Genomic DNA, 26,882 nt, shown 5'->3' with positions numbered 1-26,882 from the left:
TAAACTGATCTGCAGATTTAATGTAGTCCCTACCAAAATTCCAACTGCTTTTACTGCAGAAATTGACAAGCTGATCCTAAAATTCATAAGAAAATGCACGGGATCCAGAACAGCTAAAACAATCTTGAAAAGAACAAAGTTGGAGAACTCACACTTCCTGATTTCAAAATACTACAAGAAAAAGCTAATCAAGACAGTGTGGTACTGACAGGGGACAGACATGCAGGTCAGTGCAACAGAACTGAGAGTCTAGAAATAAACACACACATCTAAGGTCAATAGACTTTCAACATTAAGAGCCAAGACAAATCAACAGAAAAGGAAAAGTATGTTCAACAAATGGTGCAAGAACAACTGGGTATACACATGCCAGCAAAAATGATGACAACAAATAAGATCTTTCCACCACCTTCCCCTGCTGCCATAATGGTGCCCATGAATGTCCTAGAGCATCAACAATGCAAAGAGAGAGGCAATGCCAGGTTCTTACTAGGCCACGCTGCAAAGTCACCATTCGGTTTCTCACTGATGATGGAGCATCAGCACACTGGCAAATTTGAAATTGCTGATGATCACAGAGCTGGGAACATTACAGTAAACCTCACGGGCAGGTAAGACAAGCATGAAGTGATCAGCCCCAGATCTGACATGCACATCAAAGACGCAGAAAGACAGCAGAATAACCTGCTCCAGCCCATCAGTTCATTCTCACTGTACTGACAACCTCAGCTGGCAGCACGGGCCATAAGGAAGCAAAACAAAAACAGAAGGGAAAATCCTGGAATTCTTTTTCTAGGGATGTAATACATACATGCAAATAAAATGCCTCAATGGACAAAATTAAAAATTAAAATTAAAAGAACTTGGACCCGTACCTTATACCACATGAAAAAATTAACTCAGAATGGATTAAAAACCTAAATGTAACAGCTAAAATCATAAAACTCTTTTAAAAAAACAGGTAGAAATCTTTGTGATCTTGGAGTAGGCAACAGTTTCTTAGTTGTGACTCCTAAAGCACAAGCAACTACATAAAAAACAGATAAACTGGACTTGATCAAGATCAGAAGTTTTGCTTCAAAGGATACTATAAAAGAAAGTGAAAAGACAAGAAACCCACAGAATGGAGAAAATGTTTGCAAATCACATATTTGATGAGGGATTTGTACCTAAAACATAAAGAACTCTTACAATTCAACTCTACTTAAAAAAGGGCTAAGAATCTTAAACACACATCTCTCCAAAGATATACAAATGACCAATAAGCACATTAGTCATCAGGCAAATCAAAATCAAAAGCACAATGAGGTATCATTTCATACCCACTAGGATGGAACGAAAAGACATGTAACAGATGGTGGTTGGCAGAGGCAGAGGCACGGCAGGTGGGAGAGGTGAGGGGGTCAAAAGGCACAAAAAAAAAAAAAAGAGAGAGAGAGAGAAAGGAAAGAGAGAAATGACCGGTTAGCAACAGTGACAAATGAACTTGGAGGGGTCATTTCAGGCCCAAGCATTAAGATAATTGAGAAATTTTTTCCACAACTTTGAGCTATTCAAACTCAGACCTCCCCAGTATCAAGCCAAGGACACAGCAATCACAACCATTGTGAAGACAGGCTTTTCATCTTAAGACACATTAAATCTGGGTAAGGTAACTATCTCAAAGTTAAGACAAACTAAAGGATATGGTAGACACTGTATTTTTTTTAAAAAGACATATAATAGCAAGTGTTATCAAGGATGCAGAAAAACCCAAACCCTCGTAAAATGGTGTGGCCACTTGGGAGAACAGTCCGGCAGTTCCCCCAAAAGATCAAGAGTTACCATGTGACCTGTAATTCCACACCTAGGAATATGCCCAAGAAAAATTAAAACACACATCCACACAAAAATTTATACACAACAAAAATCCTCAACTGCCTATAAAACCCCCTAGACAACGCACCACTATGGGCTCTCTTGTCCCCTCCTGGCATGAGCCAGGAGCTCTATTCTCTCACTTTATTTCTAACTAAAAGCCTGTACCTTGCTCTCCTAAAAAAAAAAAAAAAAAAAAAAAAAAATTTTATACACAAATGTTCACAGCAGCATTATTCATAATAGCTAAAAGGCAGGAACAACCCACTGATGAAAGAATAAACAGAATGTGGTACACCTATAAAACGGACTATTATTTGGCCACACAAAGGAATGAAGTACTAACACATACTACAACATGACTGAACCTGGAAAATATTACACTAAGTAAAAAAAATATAAAAGGTCACATATTTTATGATTCCATTTTTGTGATAAGCCCAGAATAGGCAAATCCATAAACAGCAGATTAGTGGTCACCGGGGGCTGGTAGAGGGGAGATGGGAAGTGATTGCTAATGGGTTTGGGGTTTCTTTGGGGCATGATAAACTGTTCCAGAACTAGTTAGTGGTGACAGTTGCACAGCACTGTGAATATGCTAAAAACCAAAATGATTGCATTCTTTAAAAATGGCATATTTTATGGCATATTGGATATGGTAAAAATGGCAAATTTTATGGTAATTACCTTAATATTTTTGTAATATGGAATGACAACTGCCCAAAGCCATATATTGATGAAAACACCCAAGAGTTCTTAACCCAGACTAAGAGAGAAAGTGGTCAAAAAGGTTTTCTAAAGGTGACACTCAGCTGATACTAAGGGAAATAAGTCTGTAAGTCTGCCTTCCCTTGCCCCCTTCCTAAATTTAGAAGTCACTTACCTGTCACCCAAAGGAACACTTACTCCCCAATAAAAATTACTTCAGTAACAACATGTTCTACTGGTAAGAAAATTAATGAAAGAAGCTCTTGAATCCTACCAGGGTATTTCTATTCCTAAAAGAAAAAATCGGTTAACCCAAATGTGTATCTGATTGAGAATTCCAGAGTTTAAAAAAAAAAAAAAAGCTCAGAGAGACGGGGCAACATTTGTCTTAAAACTCTACATCCACTCACCATCTATCCTCAATTTCCCCTAAATTTTTCTTCACTTAGACTCTATATACTCTCTAAAACTTTGTTTTTCCACACCAGTCTCAGTAGGTGTGTGTGCAGTGGGGGGGGTAAATAATGAGATAGAAGCTGTAACTATTTTACATGTGAATCATTTGTGAGTCAGAACCAGTACTTTGTAATATAAAAAAGAATCATAAAACCTTGCTTCAATCAATAATCAATAGCTACCATTAGAAAGAACTGGCTGTGCATTCTGAATAGTAAGATATAAAACATTTTCATTTCAATTTTGCACACAAACTACAGCATAAAATCAGAACCAAGATATCTGTTGGAAATACTAAAGTAATAAAAGTCAGAAGTAAGGAGAAAATAAAGCATGGATTTTGTTTTTAATTACACACTACTAGGATATGATCTTGGCACTCTCAAGGTGAACATCTTAATCCATTCAAGTAAAAATATAGAAAGAACGTATCAAAGTTATAGACACAGGAAGAACAAAGACACAGGTGACAGAATCAGGACTCAAAAGTCCCCTTGAAAACAACGGACAGAAATTGGAGTTACAGCAAGAAAACAAGTGTAAAAAGTCCCAAAACAGGTTCAGAAAAACCAACCAAGAACAAAGACTTGGGTTAATAGCAGTTTTAGAGAAAAAAACCTCAGAGGTGAGCTTACTACCAGACAGTATAAACTAACACTGCAAAGTAGATACTGAAAGGAAAAAAAACTTATTTTAAAGCAGCACTGATGGACACTGAAGTCTGGTAAGCTCCCCCGAGGGAAGGGCTCATTGGAACTGCCTTAAGCACTTCACCACCTGATACAGGATCTGGACCAGACCACATCTGACAAACTGCAGCATGCCCACAAAATGATGCCTAACACAGGAAAAGGTTAGAAAGCATATTTTGTAAGAGATGGCTGCACAGAAGAAACTGTTTAGTCTGGAAAAGGAAAAACTTAAATGGGACCGTCACAGAATAGCTGTAAAGTAGAGAATGGAGCTAGCGGGAGTAACTGCAGACAGCAAAATTAGAACCAGTGAATAAAAAATGCAGGGAGGCAGCTTTGACATCATTATCAGTGAAGTCTTTCTGAAATAACAACTTTGCAAATTTTTGGTAGCCACCAGCTGTGAAGTCCCTATCTTGGGGAATATCTTGTGCACAGAGGGCTGGAAGAGTCACTTACGTTGTGCAAAAAACTGCACTGGACTTTTGCTGAGATCTCTTCCAATTCTATGACTCTACAAGTATTCTGGAAGAAGTCCAGAAAGGAATTATTCTTGTTCCCAACTTGCTCAGCCAAAAATTTTCTTTAAAAATCCAAAACCAGGAACTTCTTTAATTAAAAGGAGCAATCCCACCAAGAAGAGACAAAGGTTGACTTGATAGTCAAGATACTTGATATGAAGGGACTGTGCTTTGCTTGGGATGACAGAAGCTCTGGGAGTGAGAACAGGTTGTCAATTCCAGCTATAGCCACTCACCTCCTGTTTGGCCAAGGGCAAATGACTTCACTTCTCCACCTGAACTGAAAAACAGTCATTTCAAATACCAGTATTACAGGAATATAATTTTAATAGTTAACAACTGCAAAATGCTTTAGAATTTATGTGACAATTAAAAGTGCATTGTCCTACTCTACACATACTAAGGTTGAACAAATAAGTAAATCTATTACAAAAAAGTAGTAAAGTTTCTCATTGTCAGAGAAAGAAGTTACAAATAGGCAAGGAAGGGAATGCTGGGATGAACTCTGTAGGACTGAATTAGAATCAGAAAAATAGTAAGTATGCACTCACGCTTGATACTCATGGATACAAAAATAAACAGATATGTGTGACTACCTATGTAAGTACACATACATACACACATTTCCTAGCTCTGTCCACTAAGAGGGCCTAGAAGCAGTGATATCCCAGTAGCAGTGAGCATACCCAGTTCATTTAGAAACCATATCTTGGTTTCTTGCTTTCTAAATATTTTTCTCCAATAAAAGAAACCAGGGCTTCTTAGAGAAGTGGATGATTCTAGGGCTGAGGCAGAGAAAACACAAGATGAGGCTCGAGCATCTTGGAGTGCCAGAAAGCAAAAAACTGCTTAACCAAAAAAAAAAAAAAGGCAAATATCAAAAGAACAGAGGTGCCAAATGACGAAAGTTGAAAGACTCTGAACAACAAAACATAGCACTGGATTACAACCCAAAGAAAAAAAACAAATATTCATGAATCCATGTTGATATAAATGAATAAGTAAATAGGGAGAAAGGTACAAATCTTCCTTACCAGAAGAATTCCAAAAATAAAAGTAGAAGGAATGAGGGTAATAGAAAATCACCACTAGAACTACACAATAATAATTGCTGCTGCAGGCAAATTTCACTCATAAATGGTAAAATTAGTGGATGAAACTTTAAGGAAAAAATCAGACCTTTGTATAGCCTCATAGAATCTCCCCCAAAATGTGAATTACTGTGGGCAGTTTTAACATATGCTCACAAATTCTTCAGGAGATGGAGCTTAATTTCCTTTCCCTGGAGTGTGGTCCAGAAACGGTGACTCATTTCTAGCTTCTAAGAAATAATGTAAGGAAATGGATAAATAGTCACTTCAATGAAACCAGGCAAGCATTACCTTAGATTATCAAAGTTAATCTATCAGTGACAGGCCGTGTTCCTATCAGGTATCCCCTGACATGATATGGTAAGAAGGGCATACCTTCTCCATGGCGCTCTTCCCTGACATGTGTAACTTCCGGGCTGATCATGAGAAACCATCAGAAAATACAGACTCGGGAACATTCTACAAATAACTGACCACCACTCTTCAAAGATGACAAAGAAAGAAAGGGAAGGAGAGACCAAGAAACTGACTGACTGGAGGAAATTGAGAGAATATGACATCTAAATGCAACGTAGTATTCTGGAATTAATCCTGTAATAGAAAAAGGGAATCGGTGTGGAAAAACTAGGGAAATCAGAGGAAAATATGTAATTTGGTTAATTAATATTAATACATATTAATAATAAATATTAAACTAATACTGATTTCTTCATTTTTATAAATTTGTGGTTATATAAGACATTATTAAGGAAAGCTAGATGAAGGTGAAATTCTGTACTATCTTTACAACTCTTTGGTAAATATACAATTATTTCAAAATAAAAGGTTTTAAAACTATTTTCAAAAAGAAAACTTAATTTTCCTTGTAAAGCCATAAAAAAATGAAGAAAAGTTTTAAATAAATTTCAAAAAATATATAAATACATGCAAACTAATAAGATGGGTCTTATGTTGACAAGATTAACTTTCAACCTATAAAGAATCACGTAAGTAAACTGGGTTGCCCTTCAAACTTAAAATTGTAATGCCATACACAATAGTTCCCATAAAGTCTGTGTTGAGAGATCAGCTTAAAGAGCTCTCAGAAGATGGGGTTATCAGTTAGCTTTATCCCCTTGCTAGACCAGAATTGTGCTCATACACTCACTCCTAGCAGTAAGTCCACAGGAACCTGGTTCTGTAAGTGCCATTTAGTACTAAGTGAAATCAGTGGTATTTACTTGATCTCCTTATTAAAGTGACCAAATTAAACGAACCACCAAGATGACTTCCATTGGGTCAAAATGTTCCTTTCAGATTTTCTTGCTTTTAAGGAAATATCAAATCTACACATCAACTACCCATGCATAATCTAAAAGGAGGAAGAGAAGGAGGAGAAGGAAAGAAGGTACGAACGCCAAAAATTCAAAGTTTCAACAGCAAAGTTTGCAGAGCCCAAGAATGGCTCACCAAATTCAGGAAAAAGAACAAGACGCCGAGACCAGGAAGAACCACCTCTTTGACTAACACGCCACCCAACTTGATGTAGGTGAGACGTTCAAACTACACAAGCCCCTTCACACAGGGGACCAATCTTCAACCCCACCCCATAACCAAAAACCCAGTATCTTTTACAACCTCAAGCTGTTTTGAACAATCTTGAGAAAGCTGCCCTACTCTCCCATGAAAGCAGTATTATGTAATTAGTAAGTCTTCATAACCTCAAAAAAATAAAAATAAGAACAAGCCACCTAGACTTATGAAGATCCAGCATTCCGTTCACTGTCAGCAAACAATGGAAAAATGACTTTTCGATATGTAATGTAACCCTATTTGCAAAGTGGGAATTTTGATACAGGTAAATTGCTAGGATGACAAATATACCAAGATATGCTTTTTAAAAACATAGTGGCAAAAGGTGTTGTTAAATCCCCCAGCACTGTGAAACACTGTATGCCAGCTGGTGCAATGGGGAGAGAGGACAGACTCACCAGACTTCTGCGGCTAGACTGAAACATCGCCCGCAACCAAGCGGTGCCCTTAGTTCTACCTCTGTGATCCACTGCCTCCTCATTCCTGACGGCTGCCCGGCAACAATGGAGGTGTCCCGGCCAGTGGACAATTAATTCCACTTGTGCACGTGGCACTTCCTACCTTCGGTAAGTTAAGGTGGCTCTTTTACCAGTCTGGTGAGTTTATTTTGCACGAATGTATTCTCAGGCGCCGAGTCACCCCTGCGTGAACCTAAAACTACTGTGGGTGGCCAGAGAGACCTGCGCGTAATGCCAACTCTGCCACTTAACGATCTGTGGGATCTCACCTTACTCCTGTCAGTCTCAGTTTGCTCACCTGTAAATAAATGTCTACAACTAGGCCTGAAGATGATCAAAAGGTGACAGCTTTATAATTGTTAAGCCAAGTTTGAAAGGAAAAGTATAACACAGGTGAAAACACTTCCTTTGAAAAGGTAATGAGGACCATCGGGCCACACCGATTTAAGAGACACCCCCGAGGAGGGATGTCAGCTCTGGAGTTGCAAGAGCAAAGTTAGAAAGCTCCAAGTACCGGTCAAGCCGTTCAGTCTCTCGCTTAGCAACTCCGATGTTGTCTCTCAAACAGCCACCCCGCCACCGCCGGAGCGCGACAACTGCTCCCTCCAAATCCGGGAGCTCGGCTCGGACTCCGGCGGAGTACAAAAATAGCCGCTCTGCGTCCCCGCGCTCGGCCCGGGCAGCTGCGCCCCGCCACGCCCGGCCTCTGCCCCTCCTCTGCGGTGCGCTGTCGCCCTCTTCCTGGGCCGAGAGACACGCCGCAGAACCCACAGCCCGTGGTGCCACGCCGCGCCTGGGAAGGCTCGCGTGGAGGGCCCGCTGCAGCGCCGACCCCCGCCCGCCCGGGCCTCCCGCGCCCGCCCGGCCTCCCCGCACCCACCCGGGACTCCCGCGCCCGCCCCGGACCTCCCACGCCAGCCCGGGACTCCCGCGCCCGCCCGGCCTCCCCACACCCGCGGGCCTCCCACACCCGCCCGGGGCCCCTGCGCCCGCTGAGGCCCACCTCGACCCACCGCACAACCCCGGAGCGACCGTCAGCTCTGCACGCCCGCCGCACCCAGGCTCGGCCCCGCCCGCCATCCCGAGGCGGAGCCCCGCGCCCCCCGGCCGCCGCCCTTTCCCGCCCCGGGCGGGCCCTGCGGGGTCCTGGGGCCGTGAGAACACCGCCGCTCCACCGGGCCCGCCTGCCGCTGCGCCTACCCGCCGCCGCTACGCCGGGGCCGGAGCCGGGAGCACGAGAGGGCCGACAGGAGCCGGGAGCACGAGAGCGCCGGGGAGGCCGGGAGGAGCCAGGAGGAGCCGGGAAAGCCGGCCCGCAAGCGCGCTGCAGGCGGGGCGCAGGGGGGCGGCCGCTTCCTCGTCGCCTCTCAAGGGCAGGCGACGGGGCGGGGCGCCGCCACCGCCTACCCCGCGGGCGCCGCTCTGGCCAATAAGCGTGTTGCGGGGGCGGGCAGAGGGCCGAGGCGGGTCAATGGGCGTTGGCCCCGCCCCCTCGGCCACGCCGCGGCCGCTGAGCGCACGGGGGCCGTTGGGGGCTTCGGCCGCCCTCCTCCCTGCGCCGAGGCGCGGGCTTCGGCCCGGCTGGCTGAGGAGGCCCTTCCTGGTGGAGCCCGACCGGGCCGGCAGCCCTGCCCTGGGCGCGGGCCCGCGTCGCCGGAAGGCTGGGAGGGCCGGGTGTCTCAGACTTGATACAACACACATAAAGTAGCCCATTCGTGATTGCCATATTGATGACACGGTGGTAATTTAGTACAGGGTGAGATATATTTGGTTAAATGAAATATATCTGAGGTAATTTCAAGTCTCCTTTTTGTGGTGAAATGCAGCCGCCAGGCGACGACATTCCGGTCGGGCTCCCGCGCGGCCTCCCGCCGGTGACCCGCCCCCGGAAAGGGCTGCGCTGGCCGCGGGCGGTGCCGAGGCCCCGGAGGCTGAGCGCGGCCGCCGGGTCGGTGAACACGAGTGTGCGGCCGCCAGCTGCCTCCGGGGGCCTCAGCACCGCCCGCGGCCGAACGGGCTTGGGACGCACATCCCCGGGGGAGCTCGCGGGAAGCCCTCGGTCCCTCAGTGTCGCCCCCTCCTCGCGTGTGTGAGCCGCTCAGGCCGGCAGGAGGCCGGGGCGCGCGGAGGACGAGACGGCTGGCCTGGGTCCCACCCGTGGCCTCGGCCAGACTGCGGCCTGAACTCCGTGCGGCGGGCGGCAGGAAGGGCCACCCGGACAGGGGCCGCGGGTGAGAAAGGCAGGCTCCCTGCCCCGGGGGCCACCGAGCGCGGCCGCCGCCGCTGCTGCAGGAAGACCGCGGAGCTCCCTGGGCCCCCGGATGCCGGTGCCGGGCTCCCGGAGCCCCCACAGCTGCTCCCAGGGGATGCCCGCGCGCCACGCGGCTCCCTGGCCGGCCACCGGGGGCCCCTCTCCTCCGTTTGCTCTGCCCAGCGCCTCCCGCCCCTCAGTGCAGCCCTGAGCGGTGCACCTGCCCCGACAGATTGTTCCGGGAAGCACAGGTTTATTCTGCTCCCGCACCTCCAGAGAGAAAGAACATTTCCTCCAGCTCCAGATGAAAAGCGTAAACCCCAGCGTCTCAGCGCCCGAACCATCTTAGTAATAAACATCCAGTCCCATGCCTGAGAGCGGCGATGTTCCTGAGGCTGCCCAAGCTCACAATAAGACATTTTAGGGCTACCCAAGACCTTTATTACCCACGAAAAGCATGCGTTAGTTAAACTCATTCATCCAAAATTGGACCAAATTGTTGGCCAGGACACAGACTAGCAGAAGCCAATAGCTCACCAGAGAGACTTTCCTCCAGTTTTAACACAGACTTCTTCAGTGGCTTTCCACTGCATTCAAATTCTGAAAATGGCATTCAAGACCTTATGCAATGATGCTGTCTCTCTGTCCTGCCTTGTCATCTGCCTTATTTCTCACTAGGAGCAGCATTATCTGACTTCTGTGTTTCTTGATCATCCTTTTAGGACCTTCCTCATGCTATTTCCTCTGTGTATCCTAAATCATAGGTAATACGATTTTCTGCATAGAACACTTGGGAAGTTTTCATAAAACTATTAGAATTAATAAGAGTTCATCCGAGTTAACATACAAAAAGGAATAGCATTTCTATATACCAAGAATCAGTTACAAAAAGTAATAGAAAAAAATCTCATTTACCCCAGTAAAACGATATAATCAATATGGTATCTAGGAGTAAACCTGACAGTAGGTTTGTAAGGCTTCTATAGAGAAACATAAAACTTTACAGCTTTAAGAAGAAAATATAGGGAGATATCTTGATGCTCTCTGGCTGAAATTTCTTGGCACCAATGCTTGTCAGATAAACACACAATTTTTACATACCAATTTTTATTATTTACAATAGTTATGTTGGAGTGCCATGGGGAGAGGGAAATACAATTACCTGGATTAGAATTTGAATAGAATAGGAGTAGACACTTAAAACACTCACCTTCCCAGACTCCTTTGCAGCTGGGAAGGCTGTGCCTCACTGGGTGGAGATTTCAGGTAAAGCCTTTTAAAAAAGACCAGCTCAGCAGCATTTCTTTTCTCTGCCTGAAATGTGGACACAATGCCTGGAGGTGAAGCAGCCATTTTAAGACAATAAGGACAAAAGCTATGAGCTGAGGGTGTGGGGTAGGAACATAGGAGGAGATGAGGTCCTTAACATCCTTCAGCAGCTACACTGATCTTCATCCACCTCTGGGCTCCCTGCAAAGTGAGAAAAGTAACCCCTATCTCTTAAAGCCAACATTAGTCACTACACCGCCATTGGTGTAAGCCACCTTAGTCTCCTGTCATTTGTAGTGAAATGCAATCCCCCCTGGGCAATAGAGTAAAAGCCCTGAACTGCATGTTGAGAAACCCCGTTACAGTCCCAGTTCCACCAGGAGCCCGGTGTGACCCTGGGCAAGTCATACCCTCCTCAGGGCAGGTCCCTCCTGTCCCTCAGGGAACAGAACAGAGGGTCTCATCCCCATGGCTTGCCTCATCTCACTCGGGACAAAAGGGTCTTACTCTCAAGGTTCACTATGTTTCCTTATTCCTGTGACCTAAGGACTGTCATAACAAGGGCCTGTCCCTTCTGAGTAGACACGATGGGACATGCTGCATGTTCCCTAAGCAGGAAGTCCCTGGAGCGGGGCCCCTATTCTCCCTCCCTGGCTTGGTTCCACGCATTCTCCCCTAGCAGGAGCACAAAGAGGTTTCTACTAAAAAATTAATAGAGCACCATGCCCACCTCTGCCCTAAACTTGCCATGTACATTCTCCTCCTGGGCCTCAAATCCACCATTTGTTAAATGGGTGGGTTGCAGGCCCTCAAAGTGCACTTTGAGCAGGCATCTCAAAACTGAATTATAGCTCCTGAAGTTGGTCTCACGCGGGGCAGAGCTCTCACAGTTGCTCAGTGCCTTGTCTGGGGTCCTGCAGGGTCTCCGTAACCCTGAGGTAGGCAGGGCAGGTAACAAAGTCAGGCATGTGCCGTGACACCCAGGCCCACTCTTAGGAAGTGGTGGATCCAGACTGAAGGTGGCTGATTGCTCTGTGCTCTTTTCACTACACCTTGATTTTTTTGTTTTTTTATCTTCCCCTTTTCTCTGCAGAATCCACTTCCTGGCTACAAGTCATACCTGCCCTCAGCTGTGACCCCCAAAACTTCTGAGTGATGCCGTCAGTTGCAGGTCCCTCCACAGGCCCTGGGCATCCCCCCCAGTTCTTCCACCCTCCACTCTGAACCCTCAGCCCAGCACAACCCCCTGTTTCGTCCTAGCCTGACCCAGCTCTTCACAGCCCATCTGGAGCTCCACTGGGTGCACCAAGGTCTTGAACCAGAAGCTGCCCTCTGTGGACACATGTGCTTGAGATGGTTCTCATCTGGGCTTCCAGTTACTTCCTCACCTCCATCTTCATGCCATCCAGCCTCCTGATTGACATATGAAGTCCTTGAGGAGATGAGATGTGGCCAGACGTGTGATCTGGCCGAAGGCCCTTTGGGATCTTCCAGTCCATAGGCAAAGCAGAAATGAACAAGGAAGCTGGTTTCATAACACAGCAGAGCAGGTGAGGAGCAGGAGGGCACATGCCCCACCTCTAGCCTGTTGCTGCCAGTTGCTGGAAATGTGGGCCCAGTGGGGTCAGAGAAGATGGAGCCAAATTTCTATGTACAGTATCCTGGTTGTTGAGTGTCAGCAACTAATTGAACATTAAAAAAAAAATCCTGTATAGGCAAGCACACCTGTGGGACGGAGGCTCTTGGATTCCCAATTTGCAAACTCCCGTAGTCCAAACCCTTCACCCTATGGATATGGAGGACAGTGTCATGGAGCAGATTGGCAGGAGAGGGACAGGACCTGGACCTCACACCTTCTGTGCAGCACTTGCCACCAGCCACCCGGAAGCCAGAAAGCAACTCTGGCCAATGCAACAAGCCTCTAGCGCGTGTCCCCCTGGGAAAGAGGTCCTGGGCAGAGACAAAGACGAAGGAGTTTTTTTTTTTAAATGCCTGCCTTTGCTCCTTGACACTTCACTTAGCCTGGAGCCCAGGGTCGGGCAGGTTGGAACAAACTAACTCATATTCAGGAAAGAGCCTTACATGTCCCTGGAGTCCCTGGGGGCACAGGACACATGAACCTCAATTCAGGGGACTCAGCAAGGGGACATTTTCTAAACTTCACATCTGGAAATAAACTTCAAACTTACTGAAATTTTGCAAGAATAAAAGTAATATGGACGCTTTACCAAGATTCACCTCTTTTAAACATTTTACCCATTTGCTTGATTACATGCTGGACACCCACACACAAGTAATATTTTTGGAGCCACACATATTATGGATTTTCACCCCTAAATATTCAGTGTGTATTCCTAATAATAATGGTTTTTCTTATGAACACAATACAGATATCAACCTCAGGAAATTTAAATGCATTCAGGAGTTCTGTCTAACCCACCCTCCATCTTCCAATTTTGGAGTCCCACCAGCCCTGAGGGCCCATGAGCTCTGCCCAAACCTTCCTACCCTGATTATCTGTGGTGGTTTTAAATAAGTCCAAAAATTGTCTGGCATGTTTCCCTTTCAAAGGTGGAGGTTAGACACCCTGTGCTTGAATGTAGGCCAGACTCAGCGACTTGCTTCTGATGCACAGAAGGTGCCTCAGGAGACCACAGCTCCTTCCCTGGGATCGTTCCGGCTGCGAAGTCCACCCAGGTGGAGCCGCTGGGGGAAGAAGTGAGGTCTCCCACCGCCACCAGCGCCCGCTTGCCAGACGGCGAAGGGTCCCCTGCCCCAGCCTACCGTGACTGCCATGCCTGAGACTCCGAGTCACACGTGGCCAGCCAAGCCACCCTTGAACTCCAGACCTGCAGAGATGGAGAGACGATCGTGCTTCCTGTGGAATTAAGCCAGCAAGTTTTAAGATAATCTGTTGCACAGTGCAGGATGAGGAAGACATTATTGTCCCTTACAGTCCCTCTCCAAGGGCCTGTGCTCCCTCCAGCTCAGCTGCCCAGAGTTCAGCACAGCAGTTTCACCAGCACCCTTTGCGCACACCCAGGCAGCCCCCAGGGGTTGGCCCAAGGGGCCACACCCTGCAGGTGTTCACAGCCCCGCTTTACCCATACCCTGTCCTCCATCCATGAAGCTCACCTGGTTCACCCCTTATATATATATCTGAACCCCTTATATATATATCTGAACCCCTTATATATATATATATATATATATATGAACATTTTTTAACTTGCCTTTCTCATACAGAGCTGAACCCAAACACTGTCTCCTCCATGTAGCTTTTTCTGACTGCCTCGTGAAAATGCTGTGTGCTTTTCACGAGGCAATCATAAATCAGTGCTTTATCTCAACCTTATTTTGGCCAGCTAACACCTTCTTCCTTGTATTATGATCATGTTTATAGCCTCTCCTATTAGCTGCTGTAGGCTCCTGGGGAGGATGCTTCATTCCTCACATAACAGGCATACGAAGTGCCACGTGCGTAGTTAGCACTCAAGAAATGTACATGATGTAAATGACTTGGCCATAATACACCAAAGACTGGCTGAGCCTCCCGGGGAGACACATGCAACACCATGGTGGCTGAGAAAACAGGAAAGACCATGAGCCAGCACCACCAGGTTCCTAATCACCTGACATCTCCATGACCTTGCAATTCTTCGCTAGGCATATACTTACGAGAAATGGGTGCGTGTGTGTGAGGACAGATGAGCACAGATATGCTCAGGGCATCTTTATTCACAATGTTTTACGATCAGCCTTGAGCACAGCTCCAGCCCAGATACCTGAGCCTTCTGCTGCCATCAGTGCCTCGGTTGCTCTCGACGATGAAGGGGCTCTCCCGGGTCTCCTCTATGGTTGTGACAATAGCTTCTGCCTTCCTTGAAGGCCTGGGCCCTGACTCCATCTCTTCCTTGAGCAGGAGTAGGCGACTGTGTTCTCTGGACAGAGAAGGGGTATAGCCTTTGGTCGGCACCTTTTCTGGGCCTGAAAAGTCCATCGTAAGGAGCAAGCTAAAAGCACAGTATAATGAATACAGACAATAATATTGCACTATAATGATGTAATGTGATTAATACCACAATATAAGCAATTATATTACAATATATAAATGCAACAAAGTAATACAACGTCCATCTGAAACTTAGTGTTACACATAAAATTTACTCAATAAAATAAATAAATATAACTTTTAAAAAATAAAAATATGCAAGAGTCAGGTGAGTCAGAGGAGATGAACTCAGGGAGTCTGAGGCCACAGCCAGGAACACACATCTGAGTTCCCCACAGGACAGGACAGGCGCCTCCCTGCTCAAGCTGGGCAGTGGGGAAATTGCCATCTCCTGGCATCTCTCCTGGCACATATCACCCCAGAGCCCAGCCAGGGATCGGCGCTGTATCAGAGGGGAATCCCAGGCAACAGGCACTCATGTCTGGGACCCAGCCTGCGGGGAAGGACAGGGCAGCCTGGGTTGGCTGTCCAGGGTGCCCAGGGGAGAACACTGCCCAGAGTCATGGTTAGCAGTTTACATAAGGCAGGAAGCCCCTGCCACACAGAACCTGGCTGAGACCCCACGAAGCACCATGCAGCAGCCAGGTTCTGCAGCTGCCTGTCCCACTCCTGAGACCCATGGGTTGCCCAGCATCCTTCCTGAAAAGCACAAGAGTCATGCTCTCTGGATGGATGCTGCTTCTGGGCTCTGGTCCTGGCTGCTTCTGAGCGGTGAGCAGTTAGATGGCATGCAAGCTGTGCCCGCACCCAGTGTGCCCTCGTTAAGTTCAATCAAGCAACATTCATCACCTCCAGTATCATGTTCCAGCTCTGTCTCAGGAGAGGAGGCGACCATGACAGTATGTGGGTTTTGTTATCTACAACATGCAAAAAACGAGAGAATACTGAAGGGAAGGAGCACAGTGGGCAGGACCTCAGGGCTGTTCCCAGGCTGCCTGCGGCCCTGGAAGGCAGGTCACAGTGTCTCCAGCCCCGGGCTCACTTGCTCAAGCTGCAGACTCACCTGCCCGATTCAGACTGGGAAGGCCTCGGAGTGGACCCTGGCCAGGCAATGGGCAGGGAGAACACCCACTCTTTGCTCTGAGATCCATTCTCAGGGGCTGTGCTCCATGTGGTCCTTTGGCCCCTCCCCAGGGTCTGGGCACTGTGGGTGATGCTCACATCATGGGGAATGAAGCACAGGGTGAGAAACTGGGGGCAACAAATCTGGACATGCGGACCTGCCTTGTCACTTACTGGTGGATGATCGGGAGCAAGCCATTAAACTCTGGAGGCCCTAAGTTGCTCTTCTGTGAATCAAGCAGCCATAAACCCTCCAGCTCACAGGGTTGGTGAGGGTCAAGGACCCATGGAAGTTAGTAAGCGATGACTATCATGAAATAGCTCCATGGCCAGTGGTTCCGAGTTCTGGGGTTGGCCCTGCCTTTCAGGTCCCTTCTCCTCTCTGCCCATATGAATAGTTTGGCTAGAAGAGCCCTGTTTGAGCAGGTACAACAGTCAGTGAGGATCATGGTAGGAAAAGCACGGGATGTAAGCCTTGTGTGGGAGGGTCATGCAGGCAAACAGACAGTAGCAACCAGAGTCAAGAGACCACAGGAAGTGACCCCATGTGGGCGCCCAAGATGTGGCATTAAGCCAAGCTTCTGGCAGCACTGGGTTTAAGCGGGGGCCCCAGCTGGTCAGCCTGTTTCCTGAGCAGCTCCAGGACAAAGCCAAGCCCCGGAGCAGCAGGCCACACTAGGGCAGCGCCTATGGCCACTTGGAAGGGCTCTCTGAGCAGGCCTGGCATCTGCAGACATTATGTCATCTGGCATCTGGAAAGCACAGCCCCTCCCAGGTCCCCAGAGGCTCTCGGGCTCTGGCCAGAAGCCCTGGGTTCCGCTCTCTGCATCCCCAGGGAGCCGAGCCAGGATGTCCTGGGCTTCTGTCCAAGCAGCTAGTTCTAAATTCCCCACCCCTCCACCCTTAGGAGCAAACAATATAATCTTAACAAAGACCGCTGCCTCAGCCTTGAGGAAACCGGGCCTCGCTGAGGGCCGTATATACATTCCTTCCTTTACGCCCTTGCTTGGTTCCAGGGCAGGACCTGAGGGGCTCTGCTCAGCGTGTCTCCTCCCCGACTCTTCCAGGCCGTGAGCGTTGTCACTTCTGCAAGGGCGGTCGTACTGAAGCATGTGTTTTACATCAGAAACTTGGGTGTTTGATCCCGCTCTGTGACCTTACCACCTGACAAGCCTCTCAGCCTCTCTGAACCTGTTTTTTTGTCTACACTATGGGGCCAATAATACTGACATCACACAGCTGCTGTGAGGATGCAACTCGGGCATGTCAGGTGGCTGCGCACAGTGGGCACCCGACCTAAATGGCCTTCCTGCTCCCCCGCCATCAGACTGGGTCCTTGCTGCCTGGAGGGTTGATGGCTGGGCCACCCTGAGACTTGCATCTCTACAGGCTGCCAGGGGCTGCTGCAGGTGGCCCAGAGGCCACACTTAGACACCACTGTTAGGCAAGCGTGCTCAGCCCTGTCTCCCTGTGTGGAGGAGGTGGAGGGACAGACCTGCCAAACGTGAAAGACTTCCAGGATGTATAGATGTATAAACAAAATTCACCCTTGTTAAGTGTACAGTTTGACGAGTTTTAGTAAATTCACAGAATTGTGCAGTCACCTCCACGATCCAGTTTTGGAACGTTCCCACCTCTCCACAAGGCTCTGGGCCTGTCTGTGGCGTCCATGTCCACTCCATGCTCCAGGCAACCACTGGTCTGCCTCCCATATCTAAGTTTTGCTTCTAAAAACATCATCTTCACGGACATGTACAGCATGTGGTCTTTTGTGTCTGCCTCTCCCAATCAGTATCACATTTCTGAGGCTTGTGGTGCTACAGCGTGTAAGGGTCCCCCCGCTTGCTGCTGAGTGGTGCCCCCTGGGGCGGGTCAGCCCCTCACGGAGGAGAGGCCTGGAGTTCCCGCATTGGCCGCCATGAACATTCACGGACAGGTTTCCAGCTGCGGCTTCTAAAGAGAAACGTCTCACCAAGGCTCCCTGCCCCTGCTGAGGGGGTGGCCGTGTGGGCCCGGGCTCACGGGGGCCCCAGCTCCCAGCCAGGCACTAACCAGCTGAGCTCAAACTCAGACCCCTCCCAGGCCCTGCCACCTGCACCTTCCCCCACAGGGACCCCCGATGCTATGCCTTGATCCAGAGCTGTTAATTTGTCTTTCTGTTAAATTAAACTCCTCAAAGCAGCCTGCAGGGGGAACGAAAACAGGGCAGACCTACATCTCTTAAAAGTCCTGGGGCTTCTCATCCCTCTGAGCATCAGTAGGCCTGGCATGTCCCCACAGATGAGGCCCCATCCTGCCCCACAGTACCATCCTCTCCATGTGCACAGCGGTTGGAGTGCACTGAGGACCCAAACACTGGCTTTCCAGCTGAAAGCACTCCAATTCTTTGCTGCTGTTCAGCTCCCCAGCATGGCCAACTTAGTGTCTAAAACACCTAGACTTGCTTCTTGTATGTCAGGGACATCCCAGCTGCTATATGGGAAAGTATTTTCCATTCAGGCAGCTTCTGGGCTCAAATCTCAGGCCACACCATGTAGAGGAGGTTCTTGGGTGTGTGTTCCTGTGCGGACACGTGGTGGCAGTGGCCTGCTCCTTGGTGCTGGCAGAGGGGCGCTTTCCATGCGGCCCTCCTCCAGGGGTGGCCAAGGTGGCAGCACAAGATCAGTGGGGTGGACCCACTGCGGAAACTCACAGGGGCTATGGAGACCCCAGCTCAGACAGGTTCAGAGTGTGGGAAATCCCTCACTCCCTGCACCAGCAATCGTGGAAACAGCCTTCTAGGAGGCAGCCATCAGGGACTAGCATCCTTGACTTGCCATACCTGCCGAGTCAGGTGGTGGCCCTGAGCCAGGGGTTACAGGAGCACTGAAGCAACAGATGGAAATGGCATTATTATGTAGTGGTGAGCGGGTGGGTGACACAGGCCAGACAGCTGGGAAATGCTGTGCACAGGGGTGGGAGGCTTGCAACTGTGGACAAGGATGGAGTGTGGAGGACAGTCCCAGCTTGACACCAGCTGTGCAACCTTGGGCGAATGACCGGACACCTCTGGGCCTGTTTCCTCATCTGTAAAATGACAGTCATGTTCTCACAGGGGTAAATGAGAGGAGGTATGAGCTCCTAGCTCAGTAGCTGATTAGAGGTGTGCCAGAGCGGCAGTGACCTTGTTCTTGCCATATTTGTAATAAAGCATTTCCTGCCATCCACCCTATCACCCACAGGCTCCTCCACTGACACGTATGTTCACCCATTCAGCAGGAACTTTCGTATGCTGACACTGCAGTCTATGAAATGCACTCAAAGAAAATGAAGTGAAGGTGCAGGTGGTGCTTGACCATCTTCAGAGCTCTTCCACGTGTGCTGCTGGTCTCACCTCCTCCCTCCAAGGCAAGGGTAAGAAGAGGCCCAGAGGATGCAGTGACTTGCCTAAGGTATCAGCTCAACAGTGTGCAACAGACTCAACCTCAGGCCCTCCGACACTGAGCCAGCTTATGTGACGGGACAGCTCAGCTCACTGCAGGAGGACAGAGCAGCGCATAAACGGGTCAGGCAGGGCCTCCCTGCAAGTCTCCACAACCAGCTGCCAACTCTGGAGGCTCCACATTGCGATGGGTAATTGTAATTGCCTGAATACAATGGGTGGCTTTTTCCTCCGTGCCTGTGAGAGTCACTTGCTCTGACGCACCCTGCGTTCTAGGAGCCTGCCCAGGGCGAGGTATCTCATCTGGGCTATGCCACCGTCCACTCCGGTTCTTAGTTGCCAGCAGTGGAGCAGGTCATAGGCAGAGGCCAGCTACAAGGAGGCTGGGAAAGTGAAGGTCTGGCTCTCTCTGGGGGAATGGGGCTCAGAGTAGGTGGACCCAGCACAGGACATGTTCACAGGTCCTGGGAAGCCAGAGCATAGCAGATATGTGTGTCCTGGCTTGATGCTGAATGTGGGTGGGCACCTATACCCACTTAGCCCTAATTATAGTACAGGGCTATGGTAGAGCTTAATGCCCCACAGGGGCTCAGAGCTCCTGATGGCCGAAGGAGCTCAGATAGCTTCCTGGCCACAAGCCACACCGTGCACAGACTCCTGGCCTTGCTCCGCCAGGCACATGGGCAGAGTCACCCCCAGGGGCACAGCGGGTACAAGCCAAGAAGCAAGATGTGGCTCCTGGCTGGACGCTGGCTTTGGCAAGAGGCCCCACGTCCCACATCAAGCATGCCAACAAAGGTTCGGTAGAGCTGGCACCAGGGGCAGTCCTGTACCCGCAGCTCTGTCCGGAAGAGCCGCAGCTCCCTCCTCCAGCCCTGCAGCCTCTCTCAGGTGAACTCTGCTGAGAATAGAGGAACTGGGGGCTGCAGAACGGGCGAGACTAAGAGAGGCGGCAGCTGAGACCCACAGGAAAGCACTGCCCGGCCCCCTGAGGGCAGAGGCGGAGGCACTGCTGCCTGTCCAGGATGCCTAGAGGAGTTTGCTATGCAGAGCAGGGAGGGAAAGGTGTCGCACCAAAGGGAAGAGCATGCTCAGGGGCTCGCAGCAGGACGCTGAGGACCCAGGCTGGATGGGAGGCAGGAAGGGCGAGCAGGGCCACATGGCCCAGAGCCTCGGCCACCTTCACACAGATGCCAGGCTGCTTGGGGGGGATGGGCATCTGTGTGGAGGGCCACCTGTGCCCTCCTGGCATCACACCAGAGTCATGACACAGAGCCCCAAGGAAGACAGGAGCAGGGCAGAAGGGACCTCGGCAGAGACATGCTGGCCCTGAGGGGTGAGGACCCCCTCACATGGAAGGGAGCAGGTAGACTTCTCTCTTTTGATCTTAAGATATGAACCTGGGTTCCCTCTGCAGGCCACCTTTGTGCCACCCGAGGCCATGCACCCAACGCCTCAGAGGAGCCTCTAATAGGAAGGCCCCAGACAAAGCTTCCCAGGGGTAGCCCACGTGCCTGGCGTATGGCAGACACTCACCTGCTGGATGAATCCTTTGTAAATAATGCTGTTGGCTGACTCCCAGCTTTGGCCAACACCTCTGAGAAGTGATCCACAGCCTCTGGTTCACCCATGGTACCCCGACCAGGAGGGTGGGAGAGGAGGGCCCATGGGTAGGGCAGGCTCCTCTGAGGTGGGGCGTCGGCTGGGGGCAGGCAGCTCTGCCTGAGCTGGGGCCGGAACCGTCCTCTGACAGCTCCGCTGGGGGCCACCTTGGCTGACTGCGTGGAGTCCCGGCCCCTCCATGGGCTCAGCCTCGTGGGGCCACGAGCACTCGGCCTGAGATGACTGTTGTTGTCTCCATGTTGTCTGCTTTGTCACTGTGGGGAGGGCGAGAGCAGAGCCTGAGGCAGGCGCTCATAATGATCTTACTTGATCCTTGAGAACTTACTGGAGCTAAATTCCTTATGTGTGTTCAGTCATTTAATCCTCAAACCTTCTGCTGTTATCCACATCGTGCACATTATGAGCCTGAGGCCCCTCCCCACAGCTCCCCCAGAATCCACTGAGTCCCTCCCAGGTACACAGCACCCTGAGCTCCGGCCCGGAGTCTGAACAGGCCGCAGAGCACCAGCACCCAGCACAGAAAGCTCAGCAGCTTCCGGTCCAGGTGCAAATGCCAGGCAGGGGAGGTGCAGGGAGCTGGGAGACAGGGAGTCTCCCAGGTTTAGGATTGCTGAGACTGGACTGCAGCTGAGTCACAGCATTAACTCAGAGAGGACTGGGCTCAGAGAGTATGTGCCTGTCTGGGGGACCCAGGAGTCACACGCCTTCCTGGAACACGCGCGGCAGGTGGTGTCCTGACCCAGGTGTAGGGATGAGCCATCGTGCTCTTCAGGCTTAAGTCAGGGGCCCCAACTTCAGCCCTTATTCTGAACCACTCGCTCAGGACTCATCAGGAGCCCAGGAGAGAGAGGGAAAGCTGGGCTTCCTAGCACAAGTAAGGAATTCAATCTCATGAGACTCTAGCTCCGTTGAGTCATCCAGAAGGACTGCCGGCTCGGGGTTCAGAAGCTGAAGTCCCAATCCAGAACCAAAGGCGGGGGAAGCCCGCACCAATCCTCAGTGAGTCGGCCGACGCCAGGCCTCGGCTGGCCCCATGGCCCAGTGCTGCTTCGTGTTGGAGGAAGGAAATGTCCTACATGCAAGTTCTTCTACCGAGAAAGGAGACAGACAGGTGAACAAGGTATTGAGAGGCTGGACGTCAGCTCCCTGCTTCAGGAGCCCCGCCCTTGGCCGGTGGGCCTGCATCCTGAGGGAAGCAGACAATGGTCAGGCCTCAGGGCGCTCCCTCTCCTGCGGGGACCTCTCTCCTCCTGGCCTCCAGCACCCTCTCCCTCTAGCATGCCGGGAGGACTCACCTGTCGTCCACCTTGCCCGCAGCCAGAGCCTGGGCCTGAGGGCAGGGGGGCGCAGGCAGGGGAGAGGGCCCTGGAGGTTAGGCCCTCGTTCTCCCGTGGGGGTGACAGCAGCAGTGGCCCGGATTAAGCCTGGGAAGTCCAACACGAAGCTTCGTCCAGCCCCTCGCTCCCAAGCTCCCGGAGACGGCCCCTTCCAGTTCCCCTGCCAGCCTGCTCTCTGCAAACAGGCCCAGCCGTGTGCAAGCCAGAAGGGGGTCCTGCATGGGGAGCAAGTCAGTTAAGAGTTTGGACTTGGAACCTGGAGAGCAAATGCCTACTCCACCTCTGCTGTTAGCCAAGAACCAAAAATGATTCCCCTCGGTGACCACCAGTGTTCGCACACGTGAATGGGGTAAATCGTACACTGGGAGCATCAGCAAGAGCAACACCCCAAAGCCAGCCCACCTCATGTTAAACAGCTCCCTTTCCAGATAGGTTTCGAAAATGCTCCAACCTCTCCTGAATGTATGACGGCAGGTCAAGGGTGCTGAGAAGCCCTATAAAGAAACTAGGTTGAAATCATTTAACTCAGGGTTTCCTAAACTTGACCCAGGAATCCTTTTTCTCAAAGATGCATTCTGTGCGGGTGGTATTACCCTTTGTGTAAACAGTACGTGGCCAGTGTCTGGAAAACCGCAAATAGTTCAGGTTCCTGGGAGGAGAGGCTTGAACGAAGGAGAGGGCACCAAGAGCTTGGATCTCAGGGGCTCGCATGGCTGCCCGGGGTGGGGGAACATTGGCAGGGGCGTGTCAGAGGGCAAAGAGACTGGTAAAAAGGTTAAGAGTTCTACCATCCGGTCTGGCCCTTCCATGCACAGGGGCTCACTGTCTGTAAATACTCTGTGTATGTGCAACGACATTCACTGAAGCATTATTTGTGGATATAAAAAAATAGGAGATGCTCTCCTCCCACGGGAGCATTGGAGTGACAACGGCACACACAGCAGCCCCAGCCACAGGGAGGGCGCAGCCGTGCTCGGCAGGCAGGGCTTCCCAGACCCGTCACCCTGCCTTGGTCCCACCTAGGGAAAAAGAACCTTTCCCTCTCTGTGCGTATATATATATATATATATGCATATGTAATATATGTGTCTTGCTTTTATATTTATGAATGATGCTTCAGTGAAGCATTCTTATACTATAACCCATGTAAGCATTTATATAGGATAAATTCATGAAATCACCTTATCAAAAAAATAGCTTAAAGTGCATATGTACAGAGAGAGGAATACATACAGATAGTACCAATCAGTAGGCTCTCTCTCTTCAGAGGGATGTGGGATTAGGAAGAAGGGTGGGCTGCTGAGACATTCATGAGTATTTCCATGTTATTCTTTTTTCAGTGAACATGAATTACTTTTGAATTTTGTTTAAACTTGGGAGGATAAAAACAGTAAAAGTAGGCTGAAGAGAATGGCTTTTCTTCTGCAGCCATGTGAAGCCTCTCCCTTTGGGCGCCCTGAAGCCACAGGTGTCGGCTATAAGCCCAGTAACTGCTGGGTGCCCAGACCTGCCAGCCTAGGTTTTAAAATAAAATCACATTGTTTTGCTTGTTTGTACTTGAAAAATACTGAAGATTGCAATAATATATAACACAACACTTTATAAATATCTTAAAAGAACAATTTACAAAGGCTACCTTCCCTAGCCTGGCCAGTCCCCTCTGGACACGGCCCTATGATGGCGTCGGTGGAGAGCTCCGTGCAGGGTCTCGGGCGGGTTTTGAATGGCAGTCTCAGGGTGCTGTGGGGACAAGTTAGCTTGTCTGTTGTCCTGCAGTCAGTGTCCAGGAGCACAGAGCCCAGTGGGGACTGTGAGCTTGCCTGCCCGTTTGCACCAGGATGAAATGGGGATCTGCATGTTTACGTTCTCCCAGGACTGGCCTTCGCCCTGGGATGGTTTCCCAAGCTGCTGCGTGTCCGCCCCACCGCCGCGCGACTCAGCCCTCAGTGGGAACGCCTGCTTCTGTGCTTTGCTCTGTTAGTGTTGCTCTTCTTGCCCGGGGGTGGGGTGGGGGCGATTTCCAGTTACACCACACGTGGTGAGCCCAAGACCCCATGGCCCACATTGTGTGTGCAGCTGTAGATTTCTTCTTAAACTCTGCTTAGGGTTCTTGGGGTTTCTTGATTTTGCAGATTCAAGTTTTTGATCAAGCATTCTTTCTTTAAAAACGGCCTTACCTCTGGTCTCCTATACTTTCCTTCTGGAACTCAAATCCAAAGTAGGCAGGCCTTTTCACTGTGTTCTGTCTGCCTTTCCACCCCCACTGCCTTCGAATCCCCAGCACACTTCTGGATACATTCTCTCCTCAGTGGCTTAAACTACCAACTGAGTTTTAGGTTCCAATACTTACACATTTTTGCAGGAAGAAACAAGTTCTGGGCTGGAAGCACGGGGTTCCCCAGAGGTGTCAGCAGGGACAGCACAGGTGTGCAGGGATGAAGCAGAGTCCTGGTGCCGCCCCGCCTGTCAGTCCCAGGAGAGGCCTGTCAAACCCAGAGGAGCTAAGGGCTTCACTCAGGGTCCCGTAGCTAGTTGGGGTGGAGCCAGAGCTGAAACAGAGGCCACCTTTCTTGATTAGAGTCTAGCAGTTGGCCAGGACCACCCAAGGGGGAAGGTGCCAGACACTGAGGAGACTGAGAAGACCTGGCCCTGTGTGAGACAGACAGGGAACCAGGCTAAGAAACCCAAGAGAGATGTGATGTTCTTCCACAGTGGCTAATTTGATGCCTGTATTAAAAGTACACACTGCTAACCCCCACCCCCACCTCCCCCTGGGCCTTGCTCTGTGCGCCTGAGGCCAGGGCCCTGTAGAGTCCCCACCCCACCCTCTGGCTCCTCCTGGTCCTGAGGCTGCAGCCAGCAAGCCAGCAGGTTGGGCAGGGGTGGCCGTGATACCCTCACTGAGGCGGGGGCCTTTGCTGACTTGGGGCCGGTGATGCAGCGCCCCTCCACTGGGCGCAGGACCACAGAGACTGGGAGGCCCTCGCACCAGGCCACCAGCACCGTGAGGTAATCCAGTGGCCTCCCTGCCAGCCCTGTGATAGCCCGTGTCTATGCCCCAGCCCTACTGCCCTCTACCCCGCCAGCCAGGACCCTGCTTTCACACCTGTCCTTCCCATTGCCACCTGGACGCCTGGGACCAGGGGCTGCCACCAGCCTGACCTCTCTGGGCCATCCCTCATTCGGTCCCCTGATGCACACCCCAGCGCTGCCCTGCCCACACAGGCCAGCCCTGCCAACCCCGTGTTTTCTTACAGACACATGCAGGGACAGGACAGCGTCCCCAGGACCTTTACCGAATCATCGTCAGCACTCCCCCTGCTTCCTCCCGGCCATCCGGGTGTCTGCGCCTTCCTCTCTCACACCCACATCGTTCTGCTCTGTTGTTTTAACAAAACCGCTGGGAAACAGGCTGCATCACCATCCTTAGCCTTAATTTTGATGTTATTTAGCGTGTTTATCCTGAGAACAAGGATGTCCTTATATACTCATCAAATTTAGGAAGTTCAACACTAAGTATTTTAGCTTAATCAACAATTTTGTCAACTGTCCCCAAAATGTTCTTTTCAGTGCTTTATCCTGTTGGCTGGTTTGGCCTGGAGACCCCTTCACTCTGGAAGAGCTCCCCAGCCTTTTTTGTGGGCCGCTGACACTTATGGAGAACACAGCTGGGCACCAGCTCATCCAGTGGCAGCCCCAGGGGTCTTTGCTCTAGGTGCGGAGGCCTCCCATACTGCCAACTGCACGCCCTGCCAGGGCTGGGTGCCCTGGTGCCCTGAGGCCTCGCAGGCAGCCCACCAGCCCCAAGGAATCGGAACCTGCGCCCCAACAAGTTGACGTCTCCTGCTCTGGTGGCTCTGGGAAGTCCTGGAGGCTCCTGGCTCCCCGCTGCAGCTCCCCAGTGTGCTCTCGGCCCTTCCTCCCCAGTACGGTCTCCTGGGGACTGGTCTGCAGGCCCTGTGACGTGGGTGTGCCTCCCATGTGCTCCTGACCTTGGAGTACGGCTCCCACCAGTGGGGGAGCTCCCAGAGGGAAGCCTGTGTCCTCACCCCTCACCCTCAGCATCCAACACAATCCTTGGCTGCATGAGTGAGAGAGACCAGCTCTTCTACCAGGAGCTTGAAGTGGGTGTTGGGCACCCAAGGACATCTCGACCCGGAGCCCATGTTGGGATGGGATGGCCACAGAGGACCATCTACTTCAAAAGCCCTGTAATTCAAGCCTGGGGGAGCCGCAGCACAGTCCCTGCTGAAGGGCAGCCCTCACATGATTCCATGTATCAGCAGAGCAATAAAGCCAAAGTGGGCAGCAGGTGGATGCACACAAGAGTATTTACATGAAGCTTCACAGCATGACACGCCACTGGCATCTTCTTGCCTCAGACAGGACCATGTTGCCAGAGGACGATAGGACAATGGGACCCTGGGAGGCCAGAGGGCTGTGGCCACACTGGGGTAGGCAGGGGCTTCAGTCCTAAACTGATGTGTGCGTTATGAGTGGGGAGCTCCTTCTCATACATCCTTCCAGCTCCGAAATTCAGATGGGGGAACGT

General features: G+C 50.5%; 2 protein-coding genes and 2 long non-coding RNA genes across 9 annotated transcripts in view; 1 reads left to right on the top strand and 3 right to left on the bottom strand.

The window, feature by feature from the left end:
• The window catches only part of MAP4 (microtubule associated protein 4), a 182,089-nt gene extending 173,393 nt beyond the window's left edge, over window positions 1–8,696 (bottom strand). The window contains exon 1 of one of the 4 annotated variants that reach the window (XM_057488124.1): window positions 8,556–8,696. Coding sequence is in view for 1 of the 4 variants with exons in the window: in XM_036877685.2 (XP_036733580.2) it covers window positions 8,359–8,435 (77 nt within the window). In the remaining 3 variants the exon portion in view is untranslated. Of the gene's footprint in view, window positions 1–8,358; window positions 8,500–8,555 lie in introns of those variants that run through there. The other 3 variants (XM_036877690.2, XM_036877685.2, XM_036877691.2) reach the window with 3 other exon arrangements.
• LOC118908390 (collagen alpha-1(I) chain-like) overlaps window positions 1–9,068 on the bottom strand; it is a 57,783-nt gene extending 48,715 nt beyond the window's left edge. For both annotated transcript variants that reach the window (XM_057488176.1, XM_057488178.1), the window contains exon 1: window positions 8,560–9,068. In XM_057488176.1, coding sequence (XP_057344159.1) covers window positions 8,565–9,068 — 504 coding nt within the window. In that variant the 3' untranslated portion in view covers window positions 8,560–8,564. The remainder of the gene's footprint in view (window positions 1–8,559) is intronic.
• A 2-nt stretch (window positions 9,069–9,070) lies between these two features.
• Window positions 9,071–13,102, top strand: LOC130679466 (uncharacterized). 2 transcript variants are annotated; one of them, XR_008992411.1, is made up of 2 exons: window positions 9,071–9,146; window positions 11,969–13,102. It is a non-coding gene; the product is annotated as an uncharacterized LOC130679466 (long non-coding RNA). The 2 variants fall into 2 exon arrangements; XR_008992410.1 differs by lacking the exon at window positions 9,071–9,146 and adding an exon at window positions 10,124–10,370.
• LOC130679467 (uncharacterized) lies at window positions 12,426–14,707 on the bottom strand. The gene is made up of 3 exons (XR_008992412.1): window positions 14,105–14,707; window positions 13,660–13,749; window positions 12,426–12,557 (listed from the first exon to the last, which is right to left on the bottom strand). It is a non-coding gene; the product is annotated as an uncharacterized LOC130679467 (long non-coding RNA).
• Between the last annotated feature and the right edge of the window lie 12,175 nt (window positions 14,708–26,882).

Source organism: Manis pentadactyla, chromosome 1 (genome assembly GCF_030020395.1).
Source record: "Manis pentadactyla isolate mManPen7 chromosome 1, mManPen7.hap1, whole genome shotgun sequence".
Taxonomy (NCBI): domain Eukaryota; kingdom Metazoa; phylum Chordata; class Mammalia; order Pholidota; family Manidae; genus Manis; species Manis pentadactyla.
Note: the sequence above shows the minus strand (reverse complement) of the source record. Positions and strands in the feature narration are given on the sequence as shown.